At 43.3% G+C, this 21363-nt stretch overlaps 1 protein-coding gene across 9 annotated transcripts in view; it reads left to right on the top strand.

Annotated features, from left to right (window-relative positions):
- Positions 1-21363, top strand: part of LOC147257711 (LIM and calponin homology domains-containing protein 1-like) — a 32834-nt gene that overhangs the window by 2117 nt on the left and 9354 nt on the right. For 4 of the 9 annotated variants that reach the window (XM_086211810.1, XM_086211813.1, XM_086211809.1 and 1 more), the window contains exons 2-18: positions 6504-6574; positions 6664-6733; positions 6819-6925; positions 7008-7038; positions 7150-7260; positions 8370-8497; positions 8670-8740; positions 9640-9841; positions 10634-10942; positions 11190-11456; positions 16958-17296; positions 17418-17723; positions 18509-18841; positions 19136-19174; positions 19577-19706; positions 19851-20008; positions 20186-20798. In XM_086211810.1, coding sequence (XP_086067936.1) covers positions 6504-6574; positions 6664-6733; positions 6819-6925; positions 7008-7038; positions 7150-7260; positions 8370-8497; positions 8670-8740; positions 9640-9841; positions 10634-10942; positions 11190-11456; positions 16958-17296; positions 17418-17723; positions 18509-18841; positions 19136-19174; positions 19577-19706; positions 19851-20008; positions 20186-20798 — 3285 coding nt within the window. Of the gene's footprint in view, positions 1-6503; positions 6575-6663; positions 6734-6818; positions 6926-7007; positions 7039-7149; positions 7261-8369; positions 8498-8669; positions 8741-9639; positions 9842-9993; positions 10201-10633; positions 10943-11189; positions 11457-15662; positions 15921-16957; positions 17297-17417; positions 17724-18508; positions 18842-19135; positions 19175-19576; positions 19707-19850; positions 20009-20185; positions 20799-21363 lie in introns of all 9 variants that reach the window. The other 5 variants (XM_086211817.1, XM_086211811.1, XM_086211814.1 and 2 more) reach the window with 5 other exon arrangements.

Below are 21363 nucleotides of genomic sequence, written 5' to 3'. Positions count from 1 at the left end.
GGTGAGCAGAGGACTGTATTCAAAACAGCTCAATGCGTCAGAGCTTAAAGGGATAATTCACCCAAAACAATGAAGCTTCAGTCATTATCTACTGACTGTCATGCCGACTAAAGGCTGGGTGGAGGTTTTTTTTTTGTCCGTTCGTCTAGAAAAACTGGCGCCATGTTTTTAGCCTCCCTGGAGCTCCCAGCCATGATGCCGTGTTTTTAGTGAGGCATCAGTGATGGTTTTTAAACAGCTTGGCATATTTAGACTTCAGCACACTTGGATTACTTGATGAGCATCATCAAGGGATTTTATGGTTTTATTATGTATTTTTTATGTCAAAACTAGATCATTCTAATTTACATAACTAAATAAATGGACGGATAGGTTGATGCCCTTTTTTTTGAAAAGTACCAAGTTTCTTTTCTGTCAGTTTGTCACAAACACTGAAATATGTTCCACTTATTAACACTCGTGAACATCCTTCATTTCTAAATTTGAAATTAAGACGTTATTTGTAATCCACATCATTTTACAGACATTCCCCTGAAATCCTTCCACGCTTTGTGATAATACCCAGCGTTGTGGTTTGTTGGCGGATTGTTGCGGTTTGATATTTGGTCCTTTTAAGTGATCATGCAACATCAGCGAGCACAGACAGGGGAGCTTGGCCTCTAAATCCTAATCTCTGCTGCAGTCTCTTTGCTCTGTGTTCCTCTTGCATTGTTGTCTTGCCGCCTCATAATTCTCAGGTTATTTTCAGACTGGTCATGCTGACTCTATTTCTAGGGCCGTATTTATACACTCTCACAGGTGGGCACAGCTCACGGTTAACCATGCTGCACTGCACTTGCTACATTTTCTGACGGCGCGTGCGCGTGTGCATGTGTGACATGTCTGCAAGGGTATGCAAAGTGTGCTCATTCACTCCTGGGGCACACCCTGGTTGAGTGACACCGGTCACTATGGAAACATGGCATATGCAAGCTCTCAGGTGTCACTGTTTCCGGGGGGGCAGTAGAGCAGTAGACTACCACCACGTTGACCCTGCCAGGAATTAGACTGGCACACACAGGACTTATCTATCTGTTTGTAGAGGAGACGAGCCCGGAATAGACCGTCTCAGAGCTGATGCTCTCGGTCAAAGGTGCTTTAAACTTGCTGGATGTCAAACTCAGCACATGCTTAGAGAAATACAAACCACACCGCCTTTAGTTAACCTCTGGTCACCACCAACAGTAGCAAGCAAGTTTAAGTCAATAAAGGAAAGAATGTGCGTGAATCAGCAAGAGCACACACACTCGTGTTGTTCGGATTCGAGATACAAAGTTGAACTAACTATATACAAATACTTCTATATTCTATGCAAATACATTAGAATAAACACTCCTCTCTTAGTCTTGTAGGACTCATTATGTTTTTGTCCAGTTTCAGGTTGTTGTAAACTGTAACTAGTCAGGTTGGCTGAGCCATGCACTTAGGAGACAGGAGCTGTAATTTATTTGAGCTTGCGTGTTGTATGAGGTAAGGTTTGGGGCTCGGTATTTAACTGTGACGGTGAAGGTTAGGGAAAGGGCAAAGCTATCATGACATCCACTACTGGTTTGTTTACTCTCATTTTCAACCTCAGGTTTGATATTTTGGCCATCTTAGTTTTTTTTCTCAACAGATTGTTTCCACTGTTCTGTTTCCTCAGCATGTTTTTGAAATTGAACGTAATGCATCAGAAAAAAAAAAGAGAACAAAAAATCACTGGGGTCATTACTGGTGTCATCTCTGAAAAGGAACGCCTGATTAAAAGTTATGGATGTGTGCGCTCACTTTTTTCTCAGAAACAAAACAAACAGAGATGAAGCTCAACTATTGGCAGTACAGAAGAGGCCAATCAGCTTTCATTAGCAGGTTTACTCTGGTTCCCAAAAGCCTGCTTGAACACAAGTATATGCGGTGGTATAAGGGTATGTGGCATCAACTCTGGTATGAAAATGGGACCATAAATTACAGGATGATCATCACACTTTAAAAAAAGATAAAAGTATCACTCTACAGGACTTGAGGGCCTTGCTACCGTTCTCCCATCATCCATGTCTACCCATCAATACAGTCAGTGGTTAAGGAGTGTGGAAATTCATTGATATCAAGTCATGTTGTCGAAAGATAGCCATGAGGGAATGTATGCGTGCGTGCGTGTGTTTGTTTGTTCGTGACAGATGTCACAGCTGTCCTTGGCAGATTAACTCTGATGGTCCCAGACAGCCAGCTGTGTCTGCAGGAGTATAAGTGTGAGAGTGGAGATTCGGTGATCTACCATGCATCACATGCTGTATGAATGAATGTGAAATAATCGTGTCACAGACTCGCTGCTGGCAGAGATGTCTTTCATCTGTCATTTCTCAGGCTTTTGTCTGTTACCACAGACAACCTGTAACATGGGGCGTGACCTTTTTTTCATTCGTATGATTTTGATTGTCACCCATAAACTTATGATACGGTACAGATGATTTATCAGGATTTAATTGCTTTTCTAACAACAATTTGATGACTTGTCATGAAGCTTCAAGAAGAGCAACAACCATGCATGAAGTATAGTGTAAAGTAGTGGAAATGATTATATTGATGTTTGAAAGGTTGACCATCAGGTTTGCTGTACCACTACTTGGCTTGAGCACAAGTGCTACATAATTTCACCCCATTTTATATATTTCCTTTATGTTGTAACAGAAATGCTACAATACTATACAACAGTAACAACTTTATTCCACTGAAATACTTTATGATGTACTATAGGTACTTTCTAACAGTTCTGGAATTACAGCAAAGGAAAGGTGTAGTTCCTTATTTTGACCAGCTATCACTTGTCAGCAGCTGTCTAGTGTAGATTCCAGTCTGATTAATTGCTCTCGTGCAGATTAAACTCATTTTTAAACCTACTAGACATCTGGATTATGACGTTAACGCTCTGTCTGTCCCTCCTGCCTCGTCTCTATTGTCTTCCCTTCGGTACTTTACCACACTATAACAAAGCTAATGCTTATGCAACAACGCAGATAAAGACGCCTGTGTTCCTCAGTAGTCTTTGCGTCACAGTTGGGCTCAAATACTCCTCATCTCCATCTCATACAGCAAGGTCACGACGAGTTACATTGGAGGTACACACACAGATAGTTGAGCATCTTTCTCTCTTTCTTTTTTTTGTTTTTTTGAAAAACAAATACCTGTCAGTCTTCAAAAAGCCCAGAAGGTCTTGTACTAATACTTTCAGTTGGTCTGAAGATATTTTCATACTCAGCAAAGAATCCTCCAAATATGAAAAGATCTATTTAGTCTGGATCCCAAGTTAGGATTGCTTGTCAGAAAATTCTCTTGACATGACATACGATGTTGCTCAATCTGGACAACATGAACCAAAATGTTGCTCTCCATCATTTTATTCACTGTTTATTAATGTTCTGTCATAAAAACCCTGCAAAAGACATAAAAGTTCTGGCAAAGTTTTGGGAACAAGTACAACACATTTATTTTAGATTATGCTCTGGTGGTGGTCAGAAGAGTCTTTTAGGATTATAACATAGCCATCAGGGGTGTTTTCAGGTTTTTTTCAGAGAAACAGATGCTAACAGTAACCATGTGGTTCACATCTAAACATAATATATGAGAGCACAAATCAGGATTAAGTTCAGCTCAGGAGACTGCCTGACTGTCCCACGCCACATATAAACGACAACTAAGCTGCAGCAGCATCATCGTCGCGCGGAACAGATTTCTCATCACTTTTAGTCTGGCTATGTAAAATCCAGGCTTTTGTCACCTCAGTGCATTTGCAGCACATGATGTGCTTGGCAGAAATAACCCTACTAACAGCCCGTCGCTGTCTTTTTCCCTGCTCGCTCTCTCTGTTTCTCTAGCCTCTCATTCCTTCCATCTCTTTTTTTGCAGTTGTTAAAATAAAAATCAAGTGTACTTTGGCCTACTTCTGCTTCTCCTCTACCCCCTTCACACTCACTCCCACCTCAGGGTTTAAATGGTAGCTGCTGCTGCTGCTGCTGCTGCTGCTGCTGCTGCTGCTGCCATTCACCGAGGGTAAGCAGAGCAATCCACCATGAGGGCTGGGAGGGAGCGAGAGAGGGTCGAATTACTGTTGCTGGCGCTGAAATACCCTCAAGACCTTTTGCTCGTTTTTTGTGGCAGACCTGAATGCTCTCTTAACAGCCACATTCTCACTTACACACTTTATTTCTCCTTTTGAAACAAACACTCTGGCACAAATGTCATGGCCCTTATTGACCCTGTGATAAAATAAGAGCGAAAATCAGTCGCTACTTGCTGTGGTTCAGTTTGTAATAATTACTCGACCGCTAACCCATGTTTAACTACCTCCACCCCACGCTCGCTGTCTGTGTACTGCATCCTACACAGTTGAACAGAAGTGCGATCCCAAACACAGTAGTCCTGCTTGCCTTCACTCCACTGCTCTCGCCGGTGAGTAAATAATGCAGGAGCATGTTGTAAATGTTTAAAAGACGCGGAGACGAACCTTAATAAACGTAGGACAGAAGAATGATGAAAGACAAGAAAAAGAAGGGGATACCAATGGGAAACATCTGGTCATCTCTTACGTAACGAAAAACAATAAGCTGCTCGCAGTTGTGTGTGTCTGTGTGTGTGTTTTCCTTTGATGCATGTGTTACAAGCACAGAAATAGCAATAAATCATACATTTTACAAGACAGAACACAGAGATCTAAAGAGAAAAGCAGAGGAAGACAAGATGAAGAACACTGAAAATAATTTGTCAGGGCAACATATTTAACCTGGAGTTGATAAAGTGTTTGTGGTCTTCTGACATGCTGAGAATGTGATTAAATGTCTATTGACAGGATCTTACACATGAGCACGGAGAGAGTGAGAGAGGGAGTGGCTGCAGTGAACAGTTCAGTTTGGATGCTCACTGTAATCTGTGCTAATCTGGATTAGACGTCTAAACAGGCATCAGTCAAACCTCTCTACATTTCCACTCATCTTTGGCCGCTGGTTACACAACACCTTCACCGTGTGTGTGTGTGTGTGTGTGTGTGTGTGTGGGTTGGTGTTGTATAGTATGTCACTGTTGTTTCCTGATTCATTCCTGTCAGTACAAGAAAGCTGCAAATTTTACTGTAGGTTAGAGAATTACTGGTGCAGTTCTGGGAAGATATGAACCTTGCATTAAAATCAGAGATGTGTGTGTGGGTGCACTTTGAGAAAAAGGGAATGAGGACACAGAGCAGTGTGTTAGTGCCCTGGCGTCACTCTAATTTGGTTTCTACTGAAGCAAAATGTTGGGGGAAGGGTGAAGCGGGCAGCAGCAGGTTCCTCTGTCAGGGACACAGAGGCTCAATCCAATAAATTTATATTTATCTTTTTACAGTGATTATATTTGGGTTGGCATGATGGCTTCATCTGTATATTTTTGGACTGCTCAGTTCAATTAATTCCTAAATATGTTAAAAATGAATATTTGATGAAAGCTCAAAGTGATATCTTTAAAGTGTGTGTGTTGTCTGATGAGCCAAATGCCACAAATGTACAAAAACAAAAGAGAGAAAAGCACCACATCTTCCCTCTGGAGAAACCAGAACCACATAGCTGACCTAAATGGTTAATCAATTCTCAATGGTAGGCCTACATTTTTTGTTAACTGTCCAGCTCCCGGCTATTTCTTGTTTTACATAGAGATTTTCACATTTTCAGGATGCGCATGAGAAGAGCAGCAGCTTTCCCTCCTACTCCGGCATGCGCATCAACCTCTGAGCTAGTTAATTAGCCAAGCTTTATTTATTCTCTTAATAGAGTACAGAAAACTTAGTGCATGTGAACACGTGTACACCTCGGGCGGGACAACATCCTATGTATACTGTACATGTATTGATGAGACAGATGCGTCTCACCAAGGTGAGGAATAATTGAAGTACAAGCCAAAGTGGATCACAGGGAAGCCTTTGGGAATCAGAGCTGCACTCCCTTGTGCCACCTCACACGAGGTTGCATCTGTTCTGTGTTATGATGTCATGATAGGGTTTCAAATCATGCTTCAGTCTGCTGTAAACAGTGTGTCATGTCTCTTTTCCTACGTTCTGCTCTGTTTCCTTCCCTCAGCCTTGTTTTTTTAGGAATATTGTGACACAGTTCTTTTATTTCTAAAGAAATGTGATGTTTCAAGTTGCCCGATCTTGGACTTTAAAACCAAAGGACATAAATCTCTTCAAACAAACTTAATCTCTTTCCAGCTGGTCCTGGAACAACAAATTCTATTTAAATATGTCTTCAATTTGGGCCTCTCAAATGTGAGAATTTGCTACTTTTCATCATTGTTGTTTGAATTTATTTGTATTTCGGAGGTTAGCAAATTCTCAATTTAGCGTCTTGGGTAACCTCTGACATTTTTAGTGAGATGAATTGATTTGTGATGAATTCTCTTCTTGCAGATGGAGTTAGTCTCCAGTTCTGTTATACCTTTTTCTTCCTGTCCTCTTTCCTCAGGCGGTGACAGGGAAGAGCTTCGGAGACAAGGACTTCCGCAGTGCATTAGAGAACGGCATCCTGTTATGCGAGTAAGCCTATGACATCGTCAAGTAGCAGCAACAATCTACATGAACCCCTAACATTGAGTAAATCTCTGCTGCTCCCCTCCTCCACGCAGGCTGCTGAGTGCAATCAAACCAGGCCTGGTCAAGAAGATCAACCGATTACCCACCCCCATCGCCGGGCTGGTAAGAGGACCCTCCCCAGTATGACTGGGAACCAGCCTATTCCTCACAGAGTTAAACATTGTCTTGGCTGCCTTGTCTTCTCTAGGACAATCTATCAGTCTTCTTGCGGGGCTGTGAGGAGTTGGGCCTGAAGGGCTCCCAGCTGTTTGACCCTGGGGACTTACAAGACACTTCCATACGAGCCAACCTCAAGTAAACGGCCATTTTTATTCCTGTTAATGTCCCAGTACTTAGGTATTGAATCACATGACATTAACACACTTTGTCTCATCAGGGACTCTGACTGCAGCCGCAAACTTAAAAATGTGAGTTATTGTTTGGTATTTTTTTGCATGATGTTGAATGTCATTGTGTTTAGCATCTCTAAATATACTAGCTATAAATCTACACTAAATCCCTGTGTGGCTCTGTCTCAGGTGCTGAACACAGTGTTCTGGCTGGGGAAAGCTGCCAGCGGCTGTGCCTCCTACAGCGGCCCGACACTCAACCTCAAGGAGTTTGAAGGGCTGCTGGCACAAATGAGGGTGGTGAGTGAACAAAGTGGGAAGGACAAAGCAGAGACTGGGAGATTGATAGTGGCTGGGAGGAGGTGCGGGGGATGGATATGTTGGTTTCCTGTTTTTGTTGGGGTGCAGGAGGGACACACCAGGAGACAAACACATTCTTTGTTTTGTTCTCTTTCTATCTCAGGCAAAGATAGAGAAAAGGGATGGGGTTGAGGAAAGAAGCTTGATGCTTTAATGTTTCATATCAGTTAGAAGTCCAGTTTTTTCTTTCATGCCAGATCCAAACTTCTTCTTGTTTGCTTTTCATTCACCTATGCCAAGGAGGCTTCATGGATACATGATATAAACCAAATATCTGAAAAAATGTTTTATAATATTCATCTCCACCTGCCAACAAATTTATTTTGAATGACACATCGCCAAAAAAAATCTGATACAAATCGGACTATGAACAGAAATTTTGCTAAAATCTTTATCCTGCCATTGTCTTCAAGCAGTCTTCAGAATCCAGGATCAACAATTCGATCCAGATTAACTCCAAAAAGTAAATTACTCGTTCCGTTTAATATTACCTATCTTTCCACCAAAATTTAATTCTGTCCAAAAGTTTTTTTAGATACTGTGCTTATTATTTTTGCGTAGCTGGACCTCCTTTCGTTGAGCTGTGCAAAATTAACAAACACACTGGGGATCATATTATCTTGTTGGCAGAGGCGATAATCATCCTGGACATTTTGTACTCAACTCTTCTCAAATCTGAACTGAAAGCTTCTGAATTAATACCATCAGCAGCTCAACCTAAGACATGTGGTGAGAGAAATCTGCTGTCACGAACATCATTTTATTGTATTTCATATCTCACTTATCATCTGTTGTGCAAAATAATACATGGAGCCTCTGTGAATTGTTACGACATGGAGGAGATCGGCTGTCTCATGTCAGATTCTAAAAACACTCGCCAGTGTCATTTGATTGGAGAGGAAAACTTGTCTCTAAAGAGAATCGGTGTTGCGACAGTCATCTCATTCAAACATTCTGAATTATTAGAACAAGCACTAGCATTCACTTTCTATTGATATTAACAAAGCTGTAGCTATCATGAAAAGTTTAATGTGTATGTGTGTGTGCAGGAAAGTGAGGAAGGAGGGGACAGTTCCCAGAAGCGCAGTGTGAGAGACAGCGGCTATGACTGCTGGGACTCTGAGAGGAGCGAGTCTCTCTCTCCACCGAGACACACTCGGGACAACTCCCTTGACAGGTGAGGGACGTCTGTCAACACACGTGCAAGCGCATGTGAACACACACACTATGGGACTATATCATATCAGAATGGAAATACTGATGCACACAAAGTGAATTTCCTGTGCTTGAATTTTGTTGTTAAGATTTGAAACTCAGTGTTTCCTTGTGTGTTTGTTGGTATTTAACAGCCTGGACTCCTTTGGCTCGCGCTCACAGCACAGCCCCTCTCCTGATGTGGTGAATCGAGGCAACAGTGACGGTTGGTGCTGACATGTCACTTTCAAGTTGGGAACGTAAACCTGTTGCTTTGGGTCTTAATTTAAAAAAAAAAAAAAAAAAACCCAAAAAACACGCTGGTTGTTTCCTAGCAGTAGCCTATTAGCTAACGGGTGGACCTGTGAGCAGTCAATCCTTATTCTAAGAAAGTAAGCAAGTCAAGATATTTTACAAACTGTCGCAAGATTTCTTTAAAGCAGCAACAGCACAAAACCGCTCCTCCATAAATAGTCTGTAGCATGTAGGGGCTTTAACTGTGGTATGTTGTGGCCAGTCAGGCCGGCTGTGGACAACAGCTGAACATGTCAGTCCCAGCCTGTGTGTGCGTGTGTGTGTGGGTCCCAGATGCAGCAGCTGTTGGTCTCAGTAGCGGTCATTAGGGAACTGAACCTGGGAAATACTCACCGAGGTCAACATCCTGTCTGAGTGTGTGTTTGAAGGGGGACATCACAGACATCCTGTTTGTGTATGTTGACAGTATTATATGTGAGGAAGAAGGTGACAAGAAAAACACTATAGCAGAGCCGTGAATAGACTCATTCGGTCCTGCAGGTCACAGAAAAGTACACCCTCTGAGAAACCTAACAAACAGTGATCAGTGTGCCCGATTGAGATGGTGTTGCTGTAACATTAAAGCATGTTTTGCATCGTTATTGTGGTTAGTAATCATTTTAATCTGTTAACATGTACTTACCTTGGAATGACTTTGCAGAGATCTTGATTTAGTTAAAAAAACACACACACATTGAGGGAGACGTACTGTAAGCCTTAACAACTCCGTAGTGTTTGCAGAGATAAGCATGCGAGGTCCAATTAAGAGCTTACTTTGTAACCCCCCCCCCCCTTTTCCCCTTTTATGCTCCATCGCACTTTGATGCCCAGGGCGAGGCAGCGACTCAGAGGCTGACGCCCCTGGCAGGAAGCCAGATGTGCGGAAGGATGACATGCTGGCCAGACGGACTGCCAGCAGTGAATCAAGAAGCTCCATTCCCTTTAACCAGTTTCTTCCCAACCGAAGCAATGCCAGTTCCTACATCCTAAGTACACGGCGAAAACCCCACGCAGAAGAAGGAGAGCAGAGGAGGTAATGACTAACTTTGTACTTACTTTTGATTTATTTTTTAATAACGGTATCCTTAAGCAATGTGACGGTAAAAAACGAGCAGAAGGAAGACGTAAACCACGCGGGAGGAGCCTTTCCCTAACCTTTCCCTGCCATCACACACCATTCCCCAGTCACCCTCAAGCTACTCCAGAGCAGACTGAGAGCAAAAAACAACATAACAAAACCCCAAAGACTGTCACCTGGGCACCTGAGAACAATGGAGGAAAACTCAAACATGAAGAGCAGAAGGTGGCCCAGGAACTGCTGGAACAGAGGAAGCGGCAAAAGCTGGAGAAGGCAGGAATTAAAGTTCTGCCTGCTGCTGTTCGCTATAGCAGGTCTGAGAGGAACCGCATGAGATCTGCTGTCATTGTGGTTGGACAGTTGTGGTCGTGTTCACTAACGAAAATGTTGTAATGGAAAAGTTGTTTGTGATATGTTCTGGTGTGCCTCAGTCATGCTGGTGGTTAGCTTGATGTACCTGCTTGGTTGCGTCAGTCTGGTTCATTCATGATGAGCAGTTGTTGGTATTCAGATGTGACTAACAGGTTTCCATCAATGTCATCTGTCTGAGCCACTACTTTGGTGCTGGTGTGTTGAAAATGAGTCACAATCATGGATTTGAATTTAACTGCAAGTAATTAGTAATTGTCATAGGTGCATACCAAGTCTAATCTTTGCACGTCACTACCTCTGCTCTCAAACATGGCTCGGTGGATTTTAAAGTATCCCTGAAATGACCTTCCTATGCAATCCCATCTCTAACCCCAGCCCTCCAATGGTGGAGGAAAAAGAAGCGAGGTCACCATCTCCGAACATCATCCTTCGCCGCGATAATGACTTTTTGAATGCTCAGAAATCAGTGTGGGATTCCTCCTCGGATGGGGAGGGGGAAGCAGAGAAGCAGAAAGTTCCTGATGTTTGCAAAGATGACCTGGCATCCAGACGAGCTCAACGCGGTCCTGTCACATCCAACGTGCATCAGTTTGTCCCCCCACCTGTGTGTAGCAACAAAGACCGGGAACGCTGGGAGGGCATTAGACGAGCCTCTCAGCAAACACTGCAGGAGAGGGAGATCAGGTTAGACCCCTGTGTGTGTGTGTGTGTGTGTGTGTGTGTGTGTGTGTGGGTGTGGATGTGGGTGTGAGAGAGAGAGAGAGAGAGTTTATACTTTCCATCAATTTCCTCTTAATTTACAACTAAATATTATCTCCTATTTTCTTTCTCTGGGTGTTGTGGTCACTTGTCGCTTCGCGTGTGCATTTGTTTCACTTGGATGTCTAACGTGTGCGGTGTGACGTTATATTACCACCTTGGTGATGGACAGTGAGAAGGAACAAGTCCCTGACATCATTACACGCAGAGACAACCCCTTTCTAAACCCCACCCTTCACCGCAGGGAGGAAGAGGAAGATGAGGAGGAAGAAGAGGCAAAGGTTAAGGCCATACCTAATAAGCAGAAGGATGACCTGGCTCGTAGGCGGGCTCAGAGTAGGCCACGCCCTCACAGGGATGGACCAATGAGCTTTGTTTCTGCCTCCATGAGCCAGGCAGATAAGCAGAAGTGGGAAAAACTCAGGATGACTGAACCCAGGTGCCCAACACACACTCTTTGTTCTGCACACATAGAATTTAAAGTTCTTCAACACTATTGTATGTCAAGTGTGTGTGTGGTGTGTAAGTGAGTGTTTGCTTCAGAGCTGATGAGAGAATCTACAGTGTGTGTGCCTCCAGTTTTAGTTTTATGAGGGTGATGACAGCAGAAATGAAGTTACAACCCATATAGTGAAAACAAAAGAGTGAATATGATTGGGTTGATGGCATCCAGTTGAGTCCGCAATCAAATCCACATACAAGACAAACATTTGTCATATTATAACAAATCCTGTCCGCTAAGGAAGACATTTAAGGACATAGTTTCGCAATAGCAGACATCAGAGATCTTCTACCACATCTGGGGATTTCTGGATGCCAGATGGTTGCTTGGACGCCAGCGAGAATATCCCATGGCCCCTACATTTTGTCAGTGACAGGCCTTTTCAGAAATGAAGCTCATCCTCTAACTTTGCTCCTTAAGTCTCCTTGCGATAAATTTGGTGATGTTGTCACACACTAACAAAAACAACATGAACCTGTCAGAGGCTAAAGTTGCTAACAATTGCTAATGTTAGTTGGAAAACATTACCTGTCCAGCAGAAAAGTGGCACTCAGCATGGCTTTTCGGCCCGCTTTGGTCTTTCAGCTCAGAGCGGGATAGAAATGCTGAACCAATATTGATCCTCGCGTTGCTCCTTTGTTAGTCGAGTAGTATTTGAGATCGAGACCAAAGAATCTGCTCTGTGTGGAAGTCACTCTCCCTCATCAAAACGGGCACAACCTACTCAGCTTGGCTGGTCCTCCTATTGGATTAAAAAGGTACTGCAACTGATTTTTCACATGAGGACACAGTGGCGTTATGAGTCATTCACTTGGTTATTGCAGGGGAACTCATTACAGGCACAATCCCAGCACTGATTGGCCAAGGTGCCATCGTAGTTTTTGTGGAAATTTCTGGCAGCTGCTTCAGTAGGAAGCCCAGAACTATGACTCCATTTTAACCTGAAGAATTAGATAAATGAGCAACAGGGTCCATCAGAGTGTCCCTGGTCAACCCCAAACCCCCAACAGAAAAAGTTCATTTGCAGGTCTTAACGTATATAAGCCACTTAAAGTCCATTATAAGTAATTCATTCTTATGCAAATTAATTGCTGATGTCATCTAGCGATGTCTGGCTACTATTCAGACAGCCAATAGCTGCTTTTTGAGATTTGGAAACAATTGTTGCCACCATATCAATAAATCGTAGCCAAAGGTTTATCAAAAACATTGCATTGAATGTACATAGCAAAATTTGCATCCAATGAGCAGTTGTTATTTCAATAAATACTTGTGTTATTTATTGGCATAACTTTCAACTTGCATGCAGAAAGAGAGTCTCAGTCAATTTAAATCCAGCAGGCAGTTTTTTAATTCAAATAAATCACAGTTGAACAAATGGAAATTAAGGGGAAAAATGGTTTAAAAAAACATTCTACACTTAAAGCTTTTTAAAGTTTATTTCAAGGTTTAAAGGTGGTGGTGAGGAGGACACCCTGATCCTCCCTGTCATCACTGCCATGATTGTTTCCTTGGTGCTGTGGTTCCTCTGATAATGGGCGGCATGATGTTTGCTGTATAAGGCTCCACAAAATATCTCCTTTAGGATGCCACAATACAGCCTCTTCAGGACTCCATCTTCCCTGGCATTGGTGTCACAAGGGTTTCCTCTGGTGCCGCATGACTTCAAGTAGAGGACCCTATCATCCTGCTACCTAATGGTGCGGCGATGTATCTCACAGGGGGCGCTGGGATCCCTCGTCACATCAGTGTCACAATTTTTTGTGTAGGGAACAGCACGAGCTTTCTTGTAAAACTTTGCTCTGTGTTTCCCGCACAGAGCTTCAGGATCGGTCTTGGAAAAAATTCTGCAAACTCCCCGGTAGTGGGAGAATTCAGGGGTTGGCCTCCAGACCTTTTTCTGCCTGGCACCGCAGTTCACGCCACGCCAGGCAAAATAATTGTCTTCAAGACTGATCATTGGGACAGGGGTTGGGCTCTGGACTGAGTCCTCCATGGCATCATAGTTCAAGCCACGCCTGGCAAAATAATTGTTTTCCAAAGAAACATTGGTACTCGGCGCAGGGGATGGCTCCCAGATCATGTCCATCACCTCATCACTTGCACCATAGTACCCACAATACTTCCTACCAAGCTGGACAAAGTAATTGTTTTCCAGAGACACATTGGTGCTTGGGGCAGCGGATGGCTCACGCTCTTTATGCCCGATGGACAATGGCCGATGTCAAGAGGGTGCTTTGCATTTGGGTGCATGTTTTGTGTTTTCCCAAAAACTTGAAATCATGACTTAGGCCTTTATTTTAATAGGGTGACGATATATAATTTCCATCCATCCATCCATCCATTTTCTTCTGCTTATCTTGTTAAGGGTGGTGGGGGTGGAGCCTATCCCAGCAGCCTTCAGGTGAGAGGCGGGGTTCACCCTGGACAGGTTGCCAGTCCATGGCAGAGCCAACACATACAGACAGACAACCACTGGCTCTCACAGCCACACCTACAGTCAATTTAGAGTATCAATCAGCCTCGTCCCCTCTTGATGTCTTTGGACTGTGGGAGGAAGCTGGAGTACCAGAGAGAACCCACACAGGAACAGGGAGAACATGGAGACTCCACACAGAAAGATTCCGTGCAACAGCCGGGACTCAAAACCCGGAACCGTCTTGCTGTGAGGCAACAGCGCTGACCACTGCACCAGAGTGCCGTACATAAAACATGTTAAAAACAATTTTCCATTTGGGAATGAATTTTTTGGTGTCCAATCAGAAAATTTAGGTCCCACACATTCAGTTGACCTGCAAAGTTATGAAATAGGCAGCATTTATTTTTTCCCCACAGGTTGATGATTTTCTTGAGGTGGTGACATGGAATGGCGTGGAACCAACACATGATTAGCTAGTTCAGAATACACGTGGCAAAAAATGTGTATTAACTCTTATTTATTACAAAAATTACTTAAGTGAAACACACCGCAGATGTGCAAATAACTTTGTAACACTGTGAAAAGAGATGATGTATGTTAGCCTGTCAGACTATCGCTGAAGGAGTTTATGTCAGTAACTGTTGCTGGTCTGTCCTACGAATGCGCATGTCGCTGGTAGTATCGTGTTTACGGCTACACAACTTGTCCCCACCTCAACTTAAATGGCCACAGATATAAGATTTGTTCTGCAGAGCAATTTTTTTGTACTCTCCAATTGTTTCCGCTCACTTGATCAACAGAACCTGAGGGATAGTATTCAATGTTTAAATCAGGCGTGCCAAACTCTTTCCTACGAGGGCCACAACTGAAATTTAATGGTGGGCTGAAGGCCAAAAGCAAACACATATTGAGTTGTTAAAGTGCCTTTGGTCTGTGTATTGCTGTCTGTGTCTCCATGACGTCCTACGCAAAGTGCCACTCTGCCGCCTGCCCACTTGGCAGCCCTTGTTTAGAGACTGGACCTGTGAGTCTGTTAAGGATATTACTTGAGTACCCACTCCGGTGAAAATGTTATTAAACTTCAAACTATTCCCCATCAATGTCAATAATCCGTCAGCTCTCCTCTGTCCTCAGTCAGTAGTGTCTTGTTTGTAAGCAGCTTTTAATCTCCTCAGACCAAGTTTCCCTTCCCTCCTTTTCACCGTTGCTCCCTGTGTTCTCATCTGCTTGTTTATTCTCCTCATTATTGTGCACTTCAGTCCTCTTCAGTCTTCTCTGACAGGCATTGAAAGAGTAGGGAATTTGCTGAGACTGAGTGAGTGACTGAAAGAGAAAGGAGGCGATTGTTGGCTGTGAGCGCTGCCTAGGCTTTGTTTTTCCTCCCGATGCTGATGTCATTTGATAGGAGAAAGATTTTTTTGTGTTCCCGGAGAAGCCGTCGTTATCGGGGAAAATGTGGCGTCTTAAAGTTGTAAAAATGCTTGGTGTGTATGTGAGTGTGTTGATTCGACATCAGTTCAGATCCCGTCTGTTCATCCACACTTCCTGTCCGATTCATTTCCACCTCATCCTTCCTTTGTCGCAGGCTGATCCTTCACCTCTAGTTGCTCATGATTTCTTTTCTACCCTGTTTCTTTCTCTCCTGCTCTTTTGTCCACTGTCATTGTCATGTATGTCCATTACTGTGTGTATGTTTGTCTTCATTTCTGAGACTGTATCTACAGTGAGGCTAGCCCAGCCCCTGTGTGTCAGGCTTGTCTGGAGAAAAATTATGGAAGTCCTTTCAGCGGATCAGCAAAAGCTGGAGGAGGTCACAGCAAAGTTGTGACCTTTGGGGGCGTGACTGAGATCGGTCAGCCAATAGACACAGTCACATCAAGGGAAGGGGAGGAGACGGAGTTGCTAAGATGTCTCCTTTCCAAGGCAACAGTAGCCATGCCTACCATTGGCCTGGGCTCCCAGCTTTCAGAGCGGGAACACAGGTATGGACGAGGCCAAATACAAGACAGCATTGGCTCGAACCCAAGGTCGCTTGCATTAGTCTGCACTGTACCGAGGGATAGATAGCTCCCTGTCTATTCCGTTACTTATTAAATGGGTAAAATAATCTGCTTGCCAATATCATTGCAGGCATATTTGAATTAGGAAATGAATAGCAGTAATAGTTTGGATGCAATGCTCTGTAATTCACTTATTTGCCTGCAGTTTTAATGAGAAAAGAAGGCACACACACAAACAAGGATGCATGTGTGAACTCTGCTGTCACAGAATATGTAGTGTACTTGAACTGGGTTTGCAAAGCTGCTACCAAGATTCATGAATGCAATAGCAATATGTGTCAACTTACCACCCCCCCCCCCCCTTTTTAAAAATGTTTTTACAAAACACATAACTGAAACCCGAAAGCTCTCAGAGAGCTCACACCTTTGCCAGGGTGGCTACATAGGTACTGAGTGTGAACATAGTATCATTGAACTCCATATTTTTTCCTCAAAAAAAAGGGGAAAAAGTCTTCCAGCTCACCAGTCCAGAACACAATCAAGATCATATTAAGAAGCCTAAATGTTTTCACATGGACTCATGGAATTTAATTTGAATTTGTCAATGACATGTCCAGAAAAATATTGCTATTGCCTCTAGTATAGCTTCACCTCCTCCGATGTTTGTTTCAGAATCTTTTCAATGAAACAAAATTACTGGTTGGATCCTTTATGAATGTAGGCTTTCACATGACACTGTTTGCTTGATCTATGTGTAAATTCAAATCATAATTTTTGCATGGTTTCGTTTGTAACCCTCAGTTGTGTGTTGCTGAAAAACTTTTTTGAATGTCATTTAGTTTGGAATTTTTCTGAAAATACTCCTTTAAAATTTGTATTGCGCGCTGGTGATCACCGCTGGCCTGCTTTTCTGCACGTTACACTCTCATATATTTTATTTATGGTATTTGGAAGCTAGTTGGCCAGGACTCATGCACCTTCTGTTGCTGTGGTTAGAGCTCTATGTGATCCTCTCACAGCCAGATCGATGGAGAAAAATCCAGCCAAACTACCCCAAACTCTGCTGACCTCTCACCCTGGACTACTGAGGGCTCTTTGTCTCCCGCTGAGCTGGATGCACGTTTCGCTCAGTATGAAAGGAGAGCAGAGGAGGAGGATGAGGATGAAGAAGAGGAGAGGATCCCAGATCTTCAGAAAGATGACATGATGGCAAGGAGGACAGGAATTTTTCATAAACAAAAACAAAGTAAAGCTACACTTACTTACAACCAGTTTCTGCCTTTGCCTGCCTCCAAGTGCTCTACACAAGTGGAGCAGAAGGGAACTCAAGCACACAGGAGCACAAAAACTAATTTCAGGTGGGCTGAGATTTGTGTGGGCTTGTTCTAACAGTGTGCCGAGGTCATTAACAAGCTCAGTGTGGTGTGCGTCCTCAAAAACAGTCTCCAGTTATTTCAATTACGGGAGTTTCTCTCCTAGAGCGGAGCATCAGCAATCAAATGATTCCATGGACACACCTCAGAGGCACCCAAACACAACGGTGATCCGGTCTCACAGTGAGCGCGAATACGATGATGAAGATGGGTACGATGAAAATGAGCCTTTGCCTGACCTGGAGAAGGATGACATGATGGCTCGAAGGACCGGATCGTTCCAAAAAACAAGCGCAGCATTCAACCAGTTTCTGCCAGTTCCAGGATCAGTCAAATATAGCATTAGCCCTGTATCGGCAATGAAACAGCTGTCCAGCAGACCTAAACTCACAGAACAGATGACGAGGGAGAGGTATGCCCGTGCATGATGACATGATGGTTCACGTAACTACAACTAACAGAGGATCCGTTGACCGGCAAAGACGTGGTCTGCAGTGCTTGACGTGTTATGTCCCTGTAGATGAGTTGGAGTCAATCTTGTTGTCATGGCTTCTTAGCAACATGTTTCATTGCTGTTGTTTGTGTATCCCAACTGGTCGATTTGTTGTTGTTGGAGTCTTGGCTGTGTTTCTTGGCTCAGGGCTGCTTGGTTTGGACTAATCTGGACTTATTTTGTTGGTGCAGTCTAACCTTGAGTTTGTTTGGCTTGACTTTGGTTGTTGGTTTTAAGGATGGGACATATGTTATATGTATTTTATCACATTTAAATCACTGCTGAATCACATTTGCCTGAAAACTGCCTGCTGCACTACTACAACTCTCTAATGGTTGAAATTACAAATAGAATGTTTTAACACTTACCTGTAGTGGTATGTAACCAAGCTTGTGAGTGCAGTCAGCCATGCTGTTTCCACTGGATCTTTCTTCTCTCATCGGGAAATATCGGTTGTAAAATAAAATATTGTGGCCCCAAAAAGCCATTGTTGTGCATCCATAGTTTCAATAGTTACTCAGTTGGGGGGAATCCATACCTGCAGCCTTATCTGTCAACTGTTGTCTATCTAACAGCAGACACACCCCCATTTCACCTTGCTGTTATGGGGTGCAGTCGCAGACATTGTGATGGAGTTTTGATTTACCCACGGAGCTGTGTTCCCTGGTAATCTTGGCTTTGTCATTGGATCGTTGTCTCAGCAGCATCGTTACTGTGGCTCCAAAACCTGAAGCTCCACCCTCCAAAGCCCCACCCAGGAAGAATGAGGGACTGGAGGAGGATTGCGGAATGCAAAAAGAAGGCATGGCCATCCCTCAAGCACCTGTCACAGACGTGACCGTACCTCTCTCTTCTCCATCAATCACCCCTCTGTGCAAGCCTCCCACTGCACAGGCTTGTAAACAGGACGCACAGTTAGAAAAACAAATTGTGAAGGAGAGAGTTGAGGAAAAGGTGGAAGAGAGGAAAAGTCATGTGACTAATCAACCAGTAAAGAAACCCTTCTGGCTGGAGGATGATGCTCTGCCTCCAATGATGTGAGAAGCCTGTCGTCCCCCTGTTGCATGTGTTTACTCCCGTTTTTCCGTTTTGAGGGGTATGATTCTCGCTGTGTCTGCCATCCAGCTGATTTTATTTTCTCCTGTGAGATCTTTGAATGGAAGTAATCATGAGCGATACGATTATTTTCTATCTCTGTTTTCCGCTGCTAAGTAACAAGTATTAAATTCTCGCCTTGAGATTTGAAACTGTAACATGAGCCCCCCTACCCACTACCTCGCCCACCCTCCTATTCTCCTCTTATTCACCTCATTTTGTTGTTGTTGTTTTAGGATGAGCCGACGAGTTGCGTTTATGTCTGAGGATACCGAGTAAGTTTGTCGGCGTGGATTTGACTGAATTTCTGCATGATAACGAATTATAAACGCCGTCTACATTTGATTTAGAGTCCAAAAGTAGACATTAACCTTAGGAATATGCTGTGCATCCCAGTCAGTCATTACTAACACCCAGCTTTTTAGAGTCATCTTTTAGTTTGCGCTTTATTTTTTTTCAATACTTTTTTGTTTAGTTGTTTGTCTTGTTATAGACAGAAATCATTTAGTTCTCTAACTCAGTAGCATAGGTTTCTCAACTAATACACCATTTTGAAGTTGAAAGTTGATTTAGATCATAGTGGAATGTGATGATATTGTGTTTCCCAGCGCCATAGTTAGTATGTTTAGTCACGTGGTTCATGTGATGTACACGCTCTCTTTCTATTTCCTTTATAGGAGTGTTAGTATGAGCGACATGGTTAACGAGGACGAGGTGGGTCACCTACCGCTGCTGAGTCAGTCACGTTATGAACGAATGCATGAACAGTACAACAATGTCCAAGATGAAGAGGACCAATGGCAAAATGTGAGAGACTTGACATATTCTAGACAGTTTGCTGTATATGTTGTAGCTAAAGATTTATTTTTTATTAAAATTCCGTGACACATCCATCAAAACTGTAACATCCTCACTATGTCTTGCTGCCTTGTTAATATGTACCTGTCACAGGACTTAGCTCGCTGGAAGAATCGCCGTCGCTGTGCATCACAAGAGCTGATCAAGAAAGAAGAAGAGAGGAAGAGGATTGAGAAAAGAATGAAGGAGGAAGGAAGTGACAGCAACAAGAGGAAGAGTATTAAGACCTACAAGAAGATTGTGGAGGAAAAGTAAGGACAGGAGGATGACATTAAAAAAAAAGTACATACCTGTATGTGAGTTGAAGGAGTTAGTTGACGCTGTAATCTTTCCCCCTATTCATATTGGCTGTGAAGACAAAAATATGACAAACATATATTTGATAATCACAATGAGTAGGTTAATAATTGTGTTTGTAATTCTTCCAGAGAGCGCAGAGAGGCTGAGTTGTGCGAAGCCTACAGGAATGCAGCTACTCCTGAGGAGGCAGCCATGGTTCTACAGCGTTATGCCCTCCGTTTCACCATAAGTGATGCAACACTAGACTATCTAAAACTCCCCAGATCCACCTCCAAACCCAGACCAGACCTAATTCAGAAGGAGAAAGAGCAGAAACCAGTTCAAGATGTTGAACCTTTGGTTCCTCTGCATAAACCAGAATCAACCACTACAACAGACCAGAAGCTCACAGAATCTGAAGACATCGAGTTGGAAGAAGCTGCTTCACAAGAGACGTCTGTTGCTCCCTTGCTCAGCTCACCGACATCTAAAAGTCTCCTTCACTCCGTCACACACTTAGAAAACACACCACCTCAATCCCCAGAAATTCATGAACCTCAACCGACTGAGTCTCAAAACACACCCAAACAACCTGATCCACAGCCCCGAAACAACCACACCCCGCCTCAAACGACACATGTGCAGCCTCATGCCATAAAGCCTGTGCACACACTCCCCTCCCCGCCATCTGCACCCTCCAGACCCGTCCCTCTTCTTGCAGCCAAGCCCTACTGCCAGCCCAGGAACTCACACGCTGTCAAGGTGAGGGCTCGATATCAGAACGTGTCCACTCAGCTGCAGCGACAGACACTTTACCGCCTGACCTCAGGCTCTAATTTAAGAGGTGGTTGATGTGATAACATTTCTAACGCCAGTGTTACTAGAAGGCATATAAATCTTTATTTATTATGTGTATGCAGTGTCATTGTGATTATATCTTAATTATATCTATCCATGTGTGGGATCAGAAATATACCTTCATGAAAAAAACTGCAATGCATCTTTTCGACTTTTTTCATCGTACATGCGGTCCAGATATTAATGATGATTATTTCTGCGTCTGGTTTTCATGTTTTTTTTGCAGATGAATAAATTAGTAGGAGGAGAGGCTATGTGCATATCTCAGAGGCGCAAGACTGTCAGATTATCTTAGAGAAAAGAGAAAAAGTAGCCTGCACACTAACTCCAATCCACAAAAATGTATTAGACAACAGATCATCTGATGAAGATCTGTGATGGAGGCTACTTTTTCTACAGATGAATATAATAAACATAAAACCTCAAACATCTCTGACAGTCAGTCTTACATATTGAACAAAACTGTGCA

This window comes from Aulostomus chinensis, chromosome 8, assembly GCF_037954235.1.
Source record: "Aulostomus chinensis isolate RoL2024-O1b breed Wild chromosome 8, RoL_Achi_v1.0, whole genome shotgun sequence".
Taxonomy (NCBI): domain Eukaryota; kingdom Metazoa; phylum Chordata; class Actinopteri; order Syngnathiformes; family Aulostomidae; genus Aulostomus; species Aulostomus chinensis.
This window is presented reverse-complemented; position numbering and strand designations above follow the sequence as displayed.